This window comes from Rhinatrema bivittatum, chromosome 6, assembly GCF_901001135.1.
Source record: "Rhinatrema bivittatum chromosome 6, aRhiBiv1.1, whole genome shotgun sequence".
Classification (NCBI taxonomy): Eukaryota; Metazoa; Chordata; class Amphibia; order Gymnophiona; family Rhinatrematidae; genus Rhinatrema; species Rhinatrema bivittatum.
Window position 1 is genome coordinate 276,388,199 of NC_042620.1, and position 17,548 is coordinate 276,405,746.

Here is a 17,548-nt window from a genome sequence, read left to right on the forward strand (position 1 = left end):
AGAGACCTCCACTGGCTTCCTATCCCCGCCAGAATACATCACAAGACCCTCACAATTATCCATAAAACGTTACATAACCAAAATATCCATTGGTTTAAAGACTCCCTGCACTATCACACTTCCAATAGACCAACCAGAGCTGCCTACAAAGGATCCCTATCTTTACCCTCTCACAAACTCACTCACCATTTCTCACTAAAGATCGCGCCTTTTCCATAGTGGGACCTACACTATGGAACTCAATGCTGCCTGAACTACGCCAAGAACACTGCACAAAAACTTAAAAAAAACAAACTAAAAACTTGGCTATTTAAAAGAGCCAATTCATAATAACACCCCCCACCATCCTCTCCCTTAAAATCTTCCTCCCCACTCCTCCCCTCCAAAGAAATCCTCACATGCTTATCTTTTTTACTTTTAGTTAATTTCTTGAACTATAGCCTCAATACAGAATCTTGTAAATAGTTATTCCATTTCATTCCATTTTATTTTATTTCATTTCATTTCAATCTATCTAATCGCCCTCTGGACCCTTTATTCTTCCACTACATTCCCATCTTTTTCCGTCGCCTCCCTGTTTCATGTAACTTTATTTTTTCACTTTCTAAATCATGGTGTATTAACACTGTTAAATGTAAACCGATGTGATATGCAAATGAATGTCAGTATATAAAAGTTTTAAATAAATAAATAAAATATTTATACCAACAATAGTATTTTGCCATTTAATACTCTTCAGACCAAATACGGTCTTCCCCCATATGAATTCCTCCACTACATGCAATTTAGACATTTCATTTTGGACATTCAGGGAAAATCTTTACTTTCTAGGGAGAGATCCATGTTTGAAGGTTATTGTATGCATGCTAACCTAATGAAGGGGATGATTTCCAAATTGTATGTGATATTGAACATTACTCTGAGGAACATAACTGCCAATATAAGAAATTGGGAACAAGATCTAGGCTATTCCCTCCCCAAAGAAGACAGGCTTTTTATTTTTCAATCGCTTAAGTCATCCTCTATCTCTTCAGCCTTAACAGAAAACAGTTACAAGCTACTATTCAGATGGTATTATACGCCAACTAGATTACATAGTTTTAGCTGTCAGATAAGTGACCTGTGCTGGCAGGGCTGTTCCTCCCGAGGTACATTTATTCACATGTGGTGGGATTGCTCCAAAATACAAACATTATGGCAGCAGGCAGACGGAGCTATAGGGTAGAGGCATCAACTTCTAGGATGAAGGGTCTTGAGGGCCCTGGATGATGCCGACAGGGACCATCTAAAAAGGCATTCTTAAGCTTCTGGAATGCCTCTATGGCTTCAGGTGGCTAGTCCCTTGTTTTGGTACCCTTGTGGATAAGAGTGGTAAAGGGGGCTGCTGCAGAGGAGTAGTTTGGGATAAACTGCCGATAATTAGCACATCCCAGGAATCTCTGTAGAGCATGAAGTCCTACTGGTCGAGACTAATCCCGGTTGGCCTTTACTTTGGCAAGGTCCATGTGAAATCCGTCACTAGAGATGATATACTCCAGGAAGTGGAGTTCCTTCAAAAAAGCATTTTTCTAGCTTGGCGAATAGGTTGTTCTCTGGTAGGTGCTGCAGACGTGTCGGAGGGTGCTGAGGGTTTGAGAGAAGATCAGTATGTCGTCTAGGTACATGACTACACAAGTACAGAATAGGTCATGAAAAATTTCATTGACCATCTTTTGGATAACTGCTGATGCATTGCAAAGCCCAAAGGCATAACTAGATACTCGTAGTATTTGTCTCAAGTGTTTAAAGCTGTTTTCCACTCGTTGCCGGCCTTGATTCGGTTGAGATTATATGCCCCTTTGAGATCTAGTTAGGTGAAAATCTTTGTGCTTTGGAGGTGTCAAAGAGCTCTGATATTAATGGTAAGGGATAATGGTACTTTTTAGTGAAGACGTTCAAGCCCTGGTAATCAATGCACATGGCCTGAAAGAGCCGTATTTCTTTGCCACAAATTAAATTCCAGCTCCTACTGGGGAGGAAGGTAGTCTGATAAAGCCATGTTCCAAGTTTTCCCGGATATAGTCTGACATGGCTCAAGTCTCGGGAGATGACAAGCAGTAAACCCTTCTCATTGGAGGCTTGGAATCCGGGATGAGCTTGATTCCACAGTCTTATGAGTGGTGATGCGATAGGGTTTTGTCCTTTTTCTTCGAAAAGAAGTCTTTGAAGTCTGCATACTGTAGAGGAAGACCCAGAAGGGTTGCAGCTATTGTTAGGTAGAAAGGGGGTTCCAAATGCTCCAGACAAGAGTCCCTGCACTCTTGACCCCTCTTGGTGAGTTGTATAGTAGCCCAATCAAATTGAGGATGATGCATTTGGAGCCAGGGTAATCGGAGGACAATGGGATGAATGGCCTTGGAGATCACATGTAAACTGAGTCTTTCCTGGTGGAGAAGGCCAGTGCATAAGGTCACCGGTGTTGTAGTCAAGGTGATCTGGCCAGGAAGAAGATCTCTGTGAATGGAAAAGATTATCAGGGGGGAATGAGGAGTTGATCCACCAGTTCCTTCATGATAAAGTTCCCACTGAAACCTGAGTCCACAAATGCCTATATGGTGAATCTTGTGGAGCCCAACTCTAAGGTCACAGGAAGTAGTAGTTGGGGAGCAGGAATAGAAAGGCCTAGAATCATCTCCCCACCGGATCTTAGGTGCTGGAATTTCCTGATTTCAATGGGCATTGGGCCAACAGGTGTTCCCCAACCAGCACAATATAGAGAGGCCCTGCTGTTTCCAGCAGAGCCTCTCCTCAGAGGCTAATCAGCTGCAACCCATCTGCATGGGCTCTTCCAGAGCGGTAGAGGTTGGGGAAGCAGGTACCAGAGGTGAAAGTGGCTGTTGGAACCAGGGTGCCAAGGGTAATATTATTTCGAATATGGCGAACATCTTGAGCCCTCTGTTGGAGTTGGCACTCAGTCTTCCTGGTGAGTGTGATAAGTTCTTCTAAGGAGGCTGGGAGGACCTGAGCAGCAAGCTTGTCCTTAATCTTCGAAAAGACGCCCTCCAGGAAGATTGCAATGATTCAGTCCTCCTGCCAGTTGAGCTCTGTAGCCAAGGCCATGAATTCTATGGCATACTCTGCCAGGGTCCTGGAGCCTTGTCGGAGGTGGAATAGGTTGGATAATATGGTAGCTGTGCGGCCGGGTTCTTCAACAACTGTTTTGAATAGCTCAGTAAGCTGTTGCAAATTGTGCAGAAGTGGATCTGCATGCTCCCACAGTGGGGAGGCCCAGGCTAGGGCCGTCTGTCCAATAGTAGGAGGATGTAAGTTGTCTTAGTCAAATCATCCGGAAACAGTGATGCTTGTAAGAAAAAGTAATGCAGTACTGGTTCAGGAAACCGTGGTACTGCTTGGGGTCCCTGGCATACCGGGGCGGAGCCAGCAGCTGGGTTATGGGGTGACTGGAGGCTGCAGGTGGTAGCAGCTCAAGCGCTGGAGGTAGTGGAGCCGCCAGGATAGAAAGTGCATCCAGTTGTTTGGACAGTCGGTCCATAGTAGCCGCCAGGATCGCGAGGATTTTCTGCTGGTCTTGCAGTTTATGGGCAAGACCTGGGATGACCTGCAGAGATGTCAAGTCCGCTGGATCCATAGCCTTGGCAATCTGTTGAATTCATGGACCCTTAGATCGAGGCAGGGTTGCCACAACCTGCAAGGAGCAGCCTTGCAGATCCCCACCATTGGCAGGAGGTAGCAGAGACCTAAGTGGAGCTTCACCTTTACCAGCCCATGTTCCTCTCAGGTTGAGCCTTTGGGTGCTGGGGCTAGCAAGTCTTATGTGGGGGCCTCTGCTGATGATGGTGAGATCCGTCAAGGTAGCTGATTCGGAGTAGGCATGGGTGAGGCGTATCTGGTGGCAGGCAAAGTTCAGTGGCAGGCTGCATTCAAGTCAGGCAGGGGTTGGCAGCCAGCATTCAAGAATATCCAGATGTCAAGCAGGTGGTGGTCAAGAGTTGTCCAGGAGTCAGGCTGAGGTCAATACCAGGTATCTGTCCGAAGAGACTAGAAGGACGGATAGGCAGGACCGGAAGGTAAGGAGATACCAGGTGGACAACACAGGAGGGAGAGAAGAAAAGATGTAGAACTTGGGAACTGGAGAACGAAGACAGAAACAGCTGTGACAACATGCACTACTCGCAAGTAGGAAGACCTGTTGACAAGGTGAGGAGGTGAAGGTTTGGAAGGCTGTGAGAGGTCATCATCCGCACCATGAGACTTTTCCCTCCCTGGGCCCTTTAAATCATGCACCATCTACCACATGTACGCCTAGGGGAGACACAGCGACAGGAAGTCAGCAGCATCCAGCTGCAGGGCAGGCTAGTGACACGTTGCTGAGGAGCGGAGCCAGGCATGGGATGGAGCAGCGTCCCGCCGCAAGTGTTGCAGTTCCGGTCGCAACGCTCGCGACCGGATCCTTACCTTTTCGGTTGGGAGGGAGGCCAGCAAAAGCCGCGGGTCCTTGGGGCCTGCTCGGGCCTACACAGCGGGGTCTCCACGAGGGAGACGCCGCCGAACGCTGCCGTAGCCCCGCCCCCCTAGGCTCGCGCACACGCAGAGGGAACCCTTTTAAAGGGCCTCTGGCGCGAAAGCGCGACCGGCCCCTTTTTGTGACGTCAGACACCGGCGGGGATTTAAACCCGGCGTCTGACCGAGGATCCCTGCCTTGCAACGCGGTCGACTCCTAGTGAGTGAAGAGTTGCTGTTCCTGCTTGTTCCAGCCTGTTCCAGCCTGTTCCTGCTTGTGCCTGCCTCAGTTCCAGTTCCTGGTCTTCCTTGTCCCTGCTGTTGGTCCTGCGGTTCTCCAGTTCCTCTGGTCCTGCTCTGCCACTGCCTCGCTGAGGTCTGGTCCGCAGCCCCTGGTCCTGGGCTATCGTCTTTCAGATTGTCTTCTGGTCTTGACTCTGGTCTGGCTCCTCGTGTGCTGTTCTCCATCTGTCCTGATCCTGGTCCGTCTCCTCGTCTCCGCATCCACGCCGACTCTCCTAAGTCCCAGCGGCTGAATCCTCACAGGCTCCTCCCGGGGGGGATCTTGGCTTCTAGGGTGAAGCCTAAATCCCAGCGGCCCGGGTCCTCACAGGCTCCTCCTGGAGGGATCACGGGCTTCCAGGGTGAAGTTTTCTTCAGTCTTCGGCTGCAGATACGCCTTCCGACCTACTTCCATCAGCGGAGATCCCCTCCATCCAACCTCTGTCCGGTCAGACCAAGGATCCACCTCACTGAGCACAACAGCAGGAGCATCTTGCTATGGCTAGGGCCTGGCCAGTGAGGTGAGGGCAGTGGTTCGCGGGATTAGCGTGTGGACTGCTGAACATAACTCTAGACATTGTAATAAAGTAGGAAAGCACTAGAATAGCACAACTAATAGAAATGTCAATACCAAGCAACTATTCCATATAACATATGGAGAAAGAAAAGATCCTCAAGAACCAACTTCTGCAGAGATCAACAAAATGTGGTAGAGAGATACAGAAATGTTTCAATTGTATTGGCAGCCACCATCCTGATTAAAAGGAACTTCCAAGTGCACATTGATATGTTGCCTGTACATTTCACATCCTATGAATTCCAGGAGGAAGCTCTTGATAACTGAAAGGAGGACACTAAGGAAGTCTACTGTGATAGTCTCTTTTTTAAAAGTTAAATACTATGATAAAAGTAGAAAAATGATCAGGAAAAAAAATGAAAGGAGCAGCTGTAAAATTCAAGAGTTTACATCAGACATGGACGTTGTGTAATTGGAAGCCCAGACCAGATGTATTCCACACATTAGAAATGATGGAAGGAAGGCCAAACAACTGCTAGCATGGTTAAAAAATGAGGTTAGAGAGGCTATTCTAGCCAATAGAACATCTTTCAAAAAATGGAAAAGAAACCCAAAGGAAGAAACAGCATAAACACTGGCAAGTTAGATGCAAAGTATTGTTAAGGAAGGCAAAGACAGAATTTGAAAATAAGCTTGCTGTAGAATCAAAAACTAATAATAAAAAATGTTTTCAAGTACATTTGAAGCAAAAAGCCTGCAAGGTAGTCTGTTGGAAATTTAGATGATCGAGAGGTAAAAGGGGCACTAAGGGAGGACAAGGCCATAGTAGAGAGATTACATTAATTATTTCCTTTCTCTTTATTAAGGAAAATGTAAGGCAGATACCCATGCCAGAAGTTATATTTAAAGGTGATGATTCACAGGAACCGAAACAAATCTCAGTGAACCTGGAAGATGTACTAGGGCAAATTAATAAATTACAGAGTAGCAGATCACCTGGACCACATGGAATACATCCCAGAGTGCTGAAACTGAAAAATGAAATTGCAGACCTACTGTTAGTAATCTGTAAAATATAGATAGACATAGTTTAATGGAACAAAACAAACATTTAGCCAAGGGAAGTCTTGCCTCATTTTTTTTGAAAGCGTGAATAAACATGAATAAAGGTGAGCCAGTTGACACAGTGTATCTGGATTTATGGAAAGCATTTAACAAAGTACTTCATGAGGAAATAAAAAAATCATGGAATAGGAGTCATTGTGAGAAATTGCAAGAAGAACATGGGAAATTGGGCACTCAAATGGCAGATGACATTTAATGTGAACAAGTACAAAATGATGCATGTAGGGAAGAGCAATCCAAATTAAAGCTACACAATGGGAGTTCCACATTGGGAGCCACTACCTAGGAAAAGGATCTAGGCATCATCGATGGTAATAGATTTAAATCTTCTGCTCAGTATGTGGTAGCAACCAAGAAAACAAATAGAATGCTTTGAATTATTAGGAAAGGAATGGAGAATAAAACAAAGAATATCATAATGCCTCTGTTTCGCTCCATGGTGCAACCTCATTTTGAGTATTGTGTACATTTCTGGTCACTGCATCTCAAAAAAGATATAGTGGAATTTAGAAAAGGTACAGAGAAGGGCAAACAAAATGATAAAAGGGATGGAACAAATCACCTATGAGGAAAAGCTAAAGAGGTTAGGGCTCATCAGCTTGGAGCAGAGGTGGCTGAGGGAATATATGATAGAGATATATAAAATGAGTGAAGTGGAACCAGTAAATGCAAATCATTTGTTTACTCTTTTAAAAAGTACAAAGACTAGGGGGACATTCAATGAAGTTAGTAGGCCAGGGCTTCCCAAACCTGACCTAAGGACTCCATAGCCAGTCTGGTTTTCAGGATATCCACAATGAATATGCATGAGATAAACTGGCATATCGTGGAGACAGTGCATGCAAATTTACCTCATGCGTATTCATTGTGGATATCCTGAAAACCCAGCTGGCTGTGGGGTCCTCAAGACAGGTTTGGGAAGCCCTGTACTAGGTGATACATTTAAGATAAATAGGAGAATTATTTTTTTTACTGAACAGAGTTAAACTCTGGAATTCATTACCAGAGAATGTGGTGAAAGAGTTAGTGCAGCTGAGCTTAAAAAAGATTTAGACAAGTTCCTGGAAGAAAAGTCCATAAACCAGTATTAATGTGGATTTGGGGAAATCCAGTGCTTATTCCTGGGATAAGCAACATGGAATCTATTAACCTTTTAGGAGCCTGCCAGGTATTTATGTCCTGAATTGGCACTTTTGGAAACAGGATAGTGGGCTTGATGGACCTTTGGTATAACTCAGTTTGGCAAATCTTATGTTCTGCATAATGCAAGTTTTAAAAAGAACACAGACAGTAAATCTGAAAGACCAGCTTTCTGTAAAATAGCTGCTGATATTGGCATTCTTCTGTTTGTTGGGGTTTGTCTGTTCTTTTTATTTTTCTAGATGATGACTAGGGCAGCGCCCCAGGGAGTTTGGCAACAACTGAATAGGCATTATCTTCATGAAATGAAGGGAGGCCCTTAATCAAGGAACATCCTTGAAGTATCTGTAAAGAGGATTGGTTCTAATGTTCCTTTTGAATGACAGGGCACTGAGGGATAAAGTTAACAATTAGGCTATTGGCTAAGATATTCCTGGCAATATATGAGTGTCTTATCACTATTATATTTCATCTTCTAGTTCTCTGTTTTTCAAGTCAGGGAATGCATGAGCTATCTTGTAGGAATTTGAGATAGTTATGACAGAATCCCATGTATTCTTAGTTACTAAGCTGTTCAATTTGTTTGTAAAGGATGACAGTTAAAAAGGGGAAAATCTGTTAATCTTTTATTTGGGGTTATCTTTCATCATAGTTTTTTCATTTTGAAACTAATATTTGTAGACAGGAATGGGTGGGTAGTTCTGAATATAATGTCAATGTGTATATGTTGCAATCACTTAAGGTTTAAGTGGGGCGGGAATTTAAAAAAAGAGTATTGGGTGTGAGAAGAGAAGAGGAGCAATGGAAGAACAGGGAGGAGAGTACTGAGGGGAGAAAACTGGGGAAGAGAAAGGAAAACATGGAGGGTCGAGGAGAAGAGTACTGGAGGGAAGGAGATTTTCGGTAGGATAAAGGAGAAGAATACTGGGGAAGGACAATAAGGAAAGTACTGGGTAGGAGAAGGAAGGACAAGGAGGGGAGTACTGGGCTAAGTAGAGGAATGGGGACGGAGGAGGAGAATGGGGAAGGAAGGACAGAGAAAAGGATACTGGAGTGAGGAAGGACATGGAGAAGAGTTTTAAGAAGAAGGGCATTAATAGTATGAGAAAGGGGTGAGTTGAAGAGCACTGTGGACAGAACCAGGGGAGAGGTTTTTAGATTTAGGGCTCTTGGAGGAGAAGGTCCTTGGTTTACCGTATTGGTGGGAGATATTAATATGCTCAAGAATGATGGAGGGATAGGGTTTTATCTAAAAGATTTTTTTGTGTTTCTTTACTATTTTCTTCTGAGATGTATATTTTTTGCTCACTTTGGTTTGAGATGTCAGGTCCTGTTCTGCCGAGGGAACAACTGGTAGATGAGTTGAATCTGTCTGGTTGCCAGGTTGATGGTAGTTCTGACTATATTATACATACAACATCAACATGAGTTTATCAAAAGATTTATTATGCTCAGCTTTAAATGTCAAAGGCCTCAATTTGACAGCAAGTCAAGTGAAACTTTACCAAGAATTTAATGTCCTGGGGGTAGATGTGTTTCTAGTAGAAAAAAAAAAATCTCTAATAATGTAGAGAATTCTCTCTTGTGAGCATGTTCATTCTGGAAACCTATCTAGTCTCTGCAGTGTCAAAGACAAAAAGGGGTGTGGATTTTAATTACTAAGAGCTTCCCAACAGAAATACAAAAATGTGTGAGAGATTTTTAATAAGGGCACAGTTGGGTTCTATATTACTATTGCCTCAATATATTGCTCCAACAAATCCCAAGCAGCTTTCCTAGCTAAAGCCTTATCGGACTTCTTGGCATTTGCAGAGGGAGAAATTCCAATGGGGAGCAACTTTAATCATGTATCAGACTGCAAGAGGGGTCATGGGAGAGGCACAACTGATGAATGTGTGGAGAAAAATGAATTAGGAAAGCAGAGAATATACCTTTTATTTGACTCAACTTTAGGCCCATTCCAGAACTGACATGCTCTTTGTAGCCAAAGGAATTCTTAACAAGGTGAAAAAGGGCAAAGATTGGCAAGGATCCAACCACACACGAGTAATAGTAGAACTGGTAGGTTGGTGGAATTTCTCACCTCAAAGATGCTGGAAACTTAGGTCTAGCTTTCTTAGGAAGAGAGGGTTGAAGGAAAAATTGCTAAAATGCTAGCAAACTACTTTATATTGAATGTTGATAGAGAGATACCAAAAAAATGGTTTGGGATCCCTTTAAAGCAGTTATAAGAAGGGAACAGATTTCTTTGGATGCATATAACAGCAATATAAAAAGGAAGGAGGCAAGAAGACTGATTCAAGAAATTAGGGCTCTGGATAGGAAAGATGGTACATTACAATCTGCATGAGCTGTTATACTCACAAGAGAACTATAATTAACTCTCTCATAAATGCTAGATACAGGAAGAATCTACTGCACACCTAACTGGTTTTATGATAAAGGTAGCAAAACTGACAAACTGTTAGTCTCAAAATGAAGGGTTCAATATACCCAGCAAATCATTGGCTCAATAAACTGGCCTAGGTGAAGTTGTTTCTGATTCGCACAGAATATTTTGTGGGTTATATAACAGAATATATCAGGGGGCAATTGATAGCTTTCTGGCTAAGATTAAGTTGAGACGACTGCGAGGAGGGAAAGATTTCATTAGACAGAGAAATAACTTGTCAAGAGATACATGACACCATGATGACACTTTGCTCTGGCAACAGCTCTGGTGAGGATGGCTTCTCAATCAATTTTTATGTAAATCAGTGCCAAGAACGAAATTCTTGTTTACCAAAATACTGAGAAATGCCTCCTTTCTGGACTCTATGCTAAGGAACGCAAGGATTGTAGTTTGCACTGTCCTATCTCCCTTCTGAATAGTGAGAAAAATATTTTTGCTAAAGTACTTACAAGGGGACTGGAACATATTTTACCTGCTTTGATAAATGGTGATCAGGTAGGATTTGTCAAAAGTAGGCAATATAAGGAGAGTGATTTAATTTAATACACAAAAGGCTGTGAGGAAGAATCCTTACTATTAGCAACAGGGTAGAGTGGCCTTTTTTGAGACTGTTACTAAAAGCATAAAAGAAATAGTAGTAGTAGTTGTAGTAGTAGGTCAGCCATGGTGGGATAGATATGCTGCATGGTGTGACTTGAAGCTTCTGTTGCCTACCTTCAGGTCTATACTGTGCCAAGATGGTTACTGTCTGTCCTGCCCGTTTCAACGCTGCTGCTGCCTGTTCATGAGTCGCATTCCGCAGGTTTACACCATTCACCTGAGAAAGAAACACTAATTTATTCCAGATCCTTCTCTGCATGGCATATGCACACTTTTCTTGAAGACACTTCTGTTCTTATATTTAGCAGAGCATTCCTATGGGTTCTGACAAGGTCATAATACCTAATCCAGCTATTGCCATGGGAGTAGCTCAAATTCAAAAATGGCACTTGATGTTAAATTATGTCTCAAATTTCACACTGCTTAAGCAGAAAATAATTTTATTCTCTTTAAATGTACCATCATAGCACCCATGCTGAGATTACTTTATATTTTTGACACCTATCAGCACGTTTGGTTCCTGTCTAATCATTGTTTCATTATAGCCCTTTTCGTTAATTTTTATATTGCATATAAAAGCAAGAATAATGAACTTCCCTGTATTCCTTAAAGGGAGCTAGATGTACCCAATGTAATGTTTCGTGAGCGGTGCATCAGGGGCTCGAATTATTCCATCTTGTAGGTTCATCAGAATAGCGTCTTTACGAGCCCTTGGTGCAGTGCTCATGCAACGTGATACCACATCAGGTACATCTAGCTCCCTTTAAAGAATACAGGGAAGTTCATTATTCTTGCTTTTATATGCAATATAAAAATTAACGAAAAGGGCTAAGATGAACCAATGATTAGACAGGAACCAAATGTGCTGAAAGGTGACAAATTTGTTAAGTAATCTCAGCATGGGTGTTATGATGGTCCATCTAAAGAGAATAAAATACTTTTCTGTCTAAGTAGGGTGCAGTGTGAAATTTGAGACAATTTAACATCAAGTGCCATTTTTTAATGGGATACTTGCATTTGAAATATAGATCTCCATTTTTATGGATAAGTAGCTCATATTCAATATCACATCATCAAACTGCCTTTTCTAGCATGTTATTGAATGCAGAAACAGAGAATATGACAGCAGATAAGTTGTATAGACAATTATTTCCACATGTTATTTATTTTCTAAATATATTTTTGTAATTTTGGGTCATCCCCTCGACTGCACCCCTACCTCCAAGCTTAAGGCCTTGGTAAAACCACCTTCTTCACCCCTGTCTCATCAGGCCTGAGCACACATGATAACATGTACAGAGATCGCACAATATCTAGGGCACCTGGTAACATGTACAAAGCATGCATAGGATACATATGCCTTAGTTCTGAAGCCCACTCCCATGGAGCCACAACTTTATTACTGAGAAATTACAGGGGATATAGCCCCTCTTTCTACATCCAGAATACAGCTGCATCTGCCCCATGTAGGAATCCTGGAGCTTTCCCAGCTTTTCCTTCTTTAGGTTTCCAGCGAAACCCGCCTCTATTTGAACTATGGAACCATCATCCTTCATTCATAACTACTAGGAGTTTTGCTCCTAACTTAGCCCAGTCATTGCAGCAACATTTCTCAGTCAGGGACTGCACACCTATGGTTCTTGCAGACCCCTGTAATGTGGGGCCCTAACTGTCACCATTGTGCAATGGCTGGGACTCCCTTCTGCCCCCATAAGTTGTGAATGCTATCTCTGCAGCATCCCCAGTCCTGGGATTACCCCTAGTGCTTTGCATGACAGGGTGCAGCGCTGCCACTGAACCATCAGGTCTGCCCCTTCTCCCGGTATCTTAATACTATTTCCCTCTTTCTTTTCCTCTGTCTTATCTATTCAGCACTTGCTTGACTTCATTGCCTCTTTGGCCAATAACCGGTGACTTGTAAACATTAATATTTTATCAAACAGGTTTTAATTTTGACAATACCAGACCACTAATATCTGATCTGCAAACAGTGTGAATGAAGATCTTTAACGGTGTGAGTGAAGATGAAGAAGAGTGATGACAGTATAGATTAGAAACCAAGAACTGGGCCGGTTGAGTAAAGTGCACTGCAAACACAGTGGATGTTACTCAGTAAGTGCCTGCCTTCCAGTTTACCTGTCTTCCAGGCACAGAGCACTGCAGTAGCTACTCAGTGTAGCCTGTCTGCCTCTCTATCTTTTTCTATCAAATATCTGAGCACATATAAGGGAATCCAAGATGGCCAGAATGTGAGACTACAGCTTGCAAAGCCTACTTAATGAAGCCACTAGGATGGAATGCAGCGCTCAGGATAAGCATTACACCTTAGAGCCATCGCTCTCTGATAATGTCATTTCAGGAAAGAATACATCCTCAGCTCTATATTCACGGTGCAGTAGTGGGGAATGAAGTCACTAGGAAGGAATGCAGTACTCAGGATGAGCGTCACACCTTGGAGCTGTCACTCTAATGATGTCATTTCAGGAAAGAAAACATCCTTAGCTCTGTATTCACAGTGCAATACTGGCGAAAAAAAAGTTGGGATGTGAACAGAGATGTGAAGCAGGAGCCACAAAGCAAGAACATAGAGGCATTAGTCTAAGGTCTGATATGCATTCAGTGACTCATCAGCCAAGAGAAAAATGACATATATGGAAAGCTTTTTAGTACTCACTGAGCTCTCACAAAATCCATAGAAAGACACAAAGACAGAAATACAAGAATCCAGCAACAGAAGTACACAGTGAGCAACACAAGCTCTCCAGGATAAGAGGCAAGGCTAAGCAAAACAAGCTGCCTAGGGCTGGAGCAGAGGCTGGGCACAATAAATTGCCCAGGACAGGAGCCCTCCTTCGTTAACTTGTTGCCTTTTTTCAGTTTTACTTCTGATTTATATTTCTAGGTTGCTTCCTCATATACATTATGCCTAAAATGGATTGACAGTAAAACCTTACACTTTGCGGTGAATATTCATTAAGCTACTTAGTGGCTATCTTAAAGCTGTGTTTTACCTGGTTATTGTTTGGCTAAGTTTCAGTTGTACACTAGCTGGCTAGACTGCAGCTTAAAATTGGCCTAACTTAGTCAATGTGTGCTCAAAATCCAGGCTTACCAGCTATTCTCCCCATCCAGCTGCTATATTCAGCTATCTGGTAAACCGAAGTTGTACAGTATTTAGTTGCTCTACAGGAGAAATTATTCAAAAGTTTTTGAGTCTATTCAGTTATCTTCTGAAGTTAACGAAGTAGGTCCTTTGGAAAATCTACCCTGGTGAATCCAAAGTCATAACATAATCACCAAGTTCTAGTCCTTTCTCTACCTATCACTGTGGGCCCTTCAGTATATGCAATGTCTCCTGTACTGTGCTGGGTCTACAAGCAATGCTTTATGGAGAACAGGAAAGGTTCTTGAGTCTAGAAAGACAGCTGGGCTTCAACTCTCTGTAGTTAAGAACACTATTTGTTTATTTCATCATCTAACAAGTTGGTTTCTGTAGCAGGGCAGGGCAGTGCTGAAACTAGGCTATACCCTCCCTGCTTCCTCCATTTCAATAGGGATAATTTGGAATTATAGAGCAGCTTTCATCCAAATAAGGTCATGACATGTTTTATAATCTTAGCACTGTGAAAGGAGTCATGCAGCCACTTCATCAGTCCAGGGCATGCAATGACTATTCCCAAAGGGGATAAATGACAAGGACTAGAGATATTACCCAAGTTAGAAAAACTAGTCTTGTGGATTAGAACCCATAGAAATTGAGACCTAGTCAGTGACTACATTGGCAGTGAATGGACACAAAGGGCAGCAGGGCAAGAAAGGATGAATAGGAAATGGGATCAGGAAAGGATGGGTAAAATAAGCAGGGGCCGGAATAGATAGATTTGAGGGGATGAGAGAGAAAAGGATGGATGAATTGAGAATGGGAACAAGAACGGTTAGATAATATGTGTAGGAGCTGAAATAGAAGAATGTGTGGGGTCGGAGCAGAAAAGGATGAATGAATTGGGAGGACTGGAGGGTAGTAAAGAACATATGGAGATATATGTTACCAGTTCGAGCACTGATAGAATTTGCAGAGTATGCCTGACACTGGTTCTTTTGTAGGATGGCACTGCTGAAAACCCTATGGAGACTAGATACATATAACCCTAAAGATTCAGGGGCTCACTGGCACAGTGGGTGAATGGAGGAGTCACAGACTTCCAGTTCCTGTGCTCCAGAGTTGGCTCAGGTCTGAAGGGAAATTAGATAGTGAGGAGGAGTTGTGTCCTTATAGTAAAATCCAGGACATCTCAGAGAATGCCCAAAACAGAGGTCTTAGTGATCAGTGAATTGAAGGCTGGATTTGATGGAGCTCTAGTCTTCTTTCAACCTAACCCAATATGTAAGAAGAGTTGTCTGTGGTACCTGACTGTCATCCATCCTCTTGGTTTTTGTGTCATGCATACTGAACTAATGTATAATGTAAAATAATGAGAAGCAAGTTGTGGGGAAACTGACACACCTCCCTAAGACACAGCTTAGATACAAATCAGAACAACATACCGAGAGGATGCGATCCCCCCTCCTCAGCTCTCCACTCAAGTCCGCAGGCCCACCAGCCAAAATGAAGGAGACGAAAATGCCTTCACCATCTTCTCCCCCTACAATGTTGAAGCCGAGTCCTGTAGAGCCCTTGTGGAGAATGATCTTGCGAGGTTCCCTAGAAACCCGACGGAAAGACATGTCAGAGGTAGAAAAAAAGAATCCAGTGCAACAGAACTGCAGCTCCTAATGTGAGGCTGCCAGAATCTGCCAGGACCGCCCTCCACCTAAAGCTGCTCAGCCTGTTCAACTGGTTGCAAACAAATTAAGCATCTGCCAATTAAGAAGCTGACGAACTTCAGGTGAGGTGTTCCTGGGATTGCAACATTGGACAACCTGGAGCATTCAGGACACCATCTGGGCATATGTACAAGAGAACAGCTGATTTCAGCTTCCGGGAGACATAGCCAGGGAGGAGATGGCCTGGGTGATAAAACACTTCCTGTCATTTCCAAACAGTTCAAACAAAAAGATTAAAAAAAAAAATGCAAGGTTTTGAAACCAAAATTCAGTCAGAAAAAACTTTGCCAGAAATTTATTTTTAGAATTGAAATCAATTTATTCAATCTAATTTTTAATTATGAAACATTATTAATCCAAAAAAGGATGATACCCAGAGGCTGCATTCAGGGTCCATGATTGCAGGTTTCTAGAAGGAGCCCGCCGGATGCCAGGATTATCACTGTAATGATTGGACTAAACATAATTTTGGTGGGGATAGAAGAGAGGGAAAAACATTCCTTTATTCCTGTGAATAAAGTCTCCTGGCACCAGATCCCAGCCCTGGTTCCAACTGAGCTGAAAGTACAAAGGAGCAGGAGGAAACTGCCAGGACCAAAATACAAATTGTGGAAACTTTTGATACACATTTCTCTGAATTTACTAAAAAAAAAGTGGAGATATTTTAAATTGAATTGATAAAGTTTTGGAAGGTAATTTTCGAAGAGTTGTGCATGAGGTGGGTGCATCAAACTAGCATATATGCTCATATGTAGCATATATGCAAATATATATGCTATTTTATAAACCTTATGCGCTTACTTGTAGTATCACGTGTAGATGATAAATGGGAAAAAATGGGCAGTTTATGGGCATTCTGCGCAGGGTTCGAAGTATGCATGCAAGTCACTAATTTATAAGTGATATACATGCATACATTACTAAACATGTCTGTACACTTTTAAATCTGCTAATTGACTCACATAATTGAAATCAGACTTGGCTGCGGTTTTGGGTGGGAGATCTGGGTGAACTAGTGGGGGTTCAGGGTGAAATGCTAGAAAGTCTAGATGAGCTAGTGAAGGTCCAAGTGAACTGGTGAGTCCAAGTACATGTGCAAGTAAGTATTGTTAGGAGCGGAATACATGCATACTTTATAAAATGCCTGCCTCTGCATTTAATTTTGGGTTATTACATGCAAATTGTTACAATTATGGTGTGCATATTTTTATAAAATGGGTATAAAAATTATATGTGTTCCTGCATTACAAATATATGCACGTACTGAAACATATGTGCATATTTTTGGGCTCCTCCCACACAATTCAAAAAATACTAGCATAATTTCTGCATGCCCATTTACGTGCTCAAATGGTGCACCATAGATAGTTTTGCAAGTTGGACTCTTGAAATTTAAGCGTGACAAAAGTGATTATCCTTGGGGTAATCCAAATCAATATAAAAAAAAAGTTTCAAAGAAAAAAGTCACATTTGATAGTTCATCTGAAGATTGCTCAGGTATTTTTTCTTTCGTTCTTATATTTTGCTTTTTGGCACTTCAAATTGTACTGTTAGCCAAAACTACCCGTCAACCTCAAAATGAAATTCCCCCTTTCTTTTATAAAAAAATCAACCAAAATACGGGGAATGTAAATTTTTATGAATAAACTCAAGTGTCTGGTTTCTTTATTATGGGTAACGACCAAAAATAGGAAATACCTCAATGCTAATATATACCTTTTTTACTTTAAATTTTATATTAATATTGTTATTTTATATTAATATTGTTATTTTATTAATAAGTTATTAATATTAATATTATTATTATTATTATTATTGTAAAGCTTGCTGCTAAGTTATGTTACATTGTGAACCGAGGTGATGTTTTGCAAACGTGCCTCGGTATATAAGAAACCCTTAAATAAATAAATAAATAAATAAATAAATAAATAAATAAATATGAACTTAGTCTCTGTTCACTGTGTTCATATATAAAATTAAAAATAAAAACGGTATTTTTTGGTCGTTACCCATAATAAAGAAACCAGACACTAGAGTTTATTCATAAAAATTTACATTCCCCGTATTTTGGTTGATTGTTTGACTTCAAATTGTATATCAAAGCGAAC

The 17,548-nt window shown here is 41.9% G+C and overlaps 1 protein-coding gene across 2 annotated transcripts in view; it reads right to left on the reverse strand.

The window, feature by feature from the left end:
• DLG3 (discs large MAGUK scaffold protein 3) overlaps positions 1–17,548 on the reverse strand; it is a 507,232-nt gene that overhangs the window by 322,675 nt on the left and 167,009 nt on the right. For both annotated transcript variants that reach the window (XM_029607251.1, XM_029607249.1), the window contains exons 8-9: positions 15,162–15,318; positions 10,731–10,833 (exon numbers count right to left, since the gene is read on the reverse strand). In XM_029607251.1, coding sequence (XP_029463111.1) covers positions 10,731–10,833; positions 15,162–15,318 — 260 coding nt within the window. The remainder of the gene's footprint in view (positions 1–10,730; positions 10,834–15,161; positions 15,319–17,548) is intronic.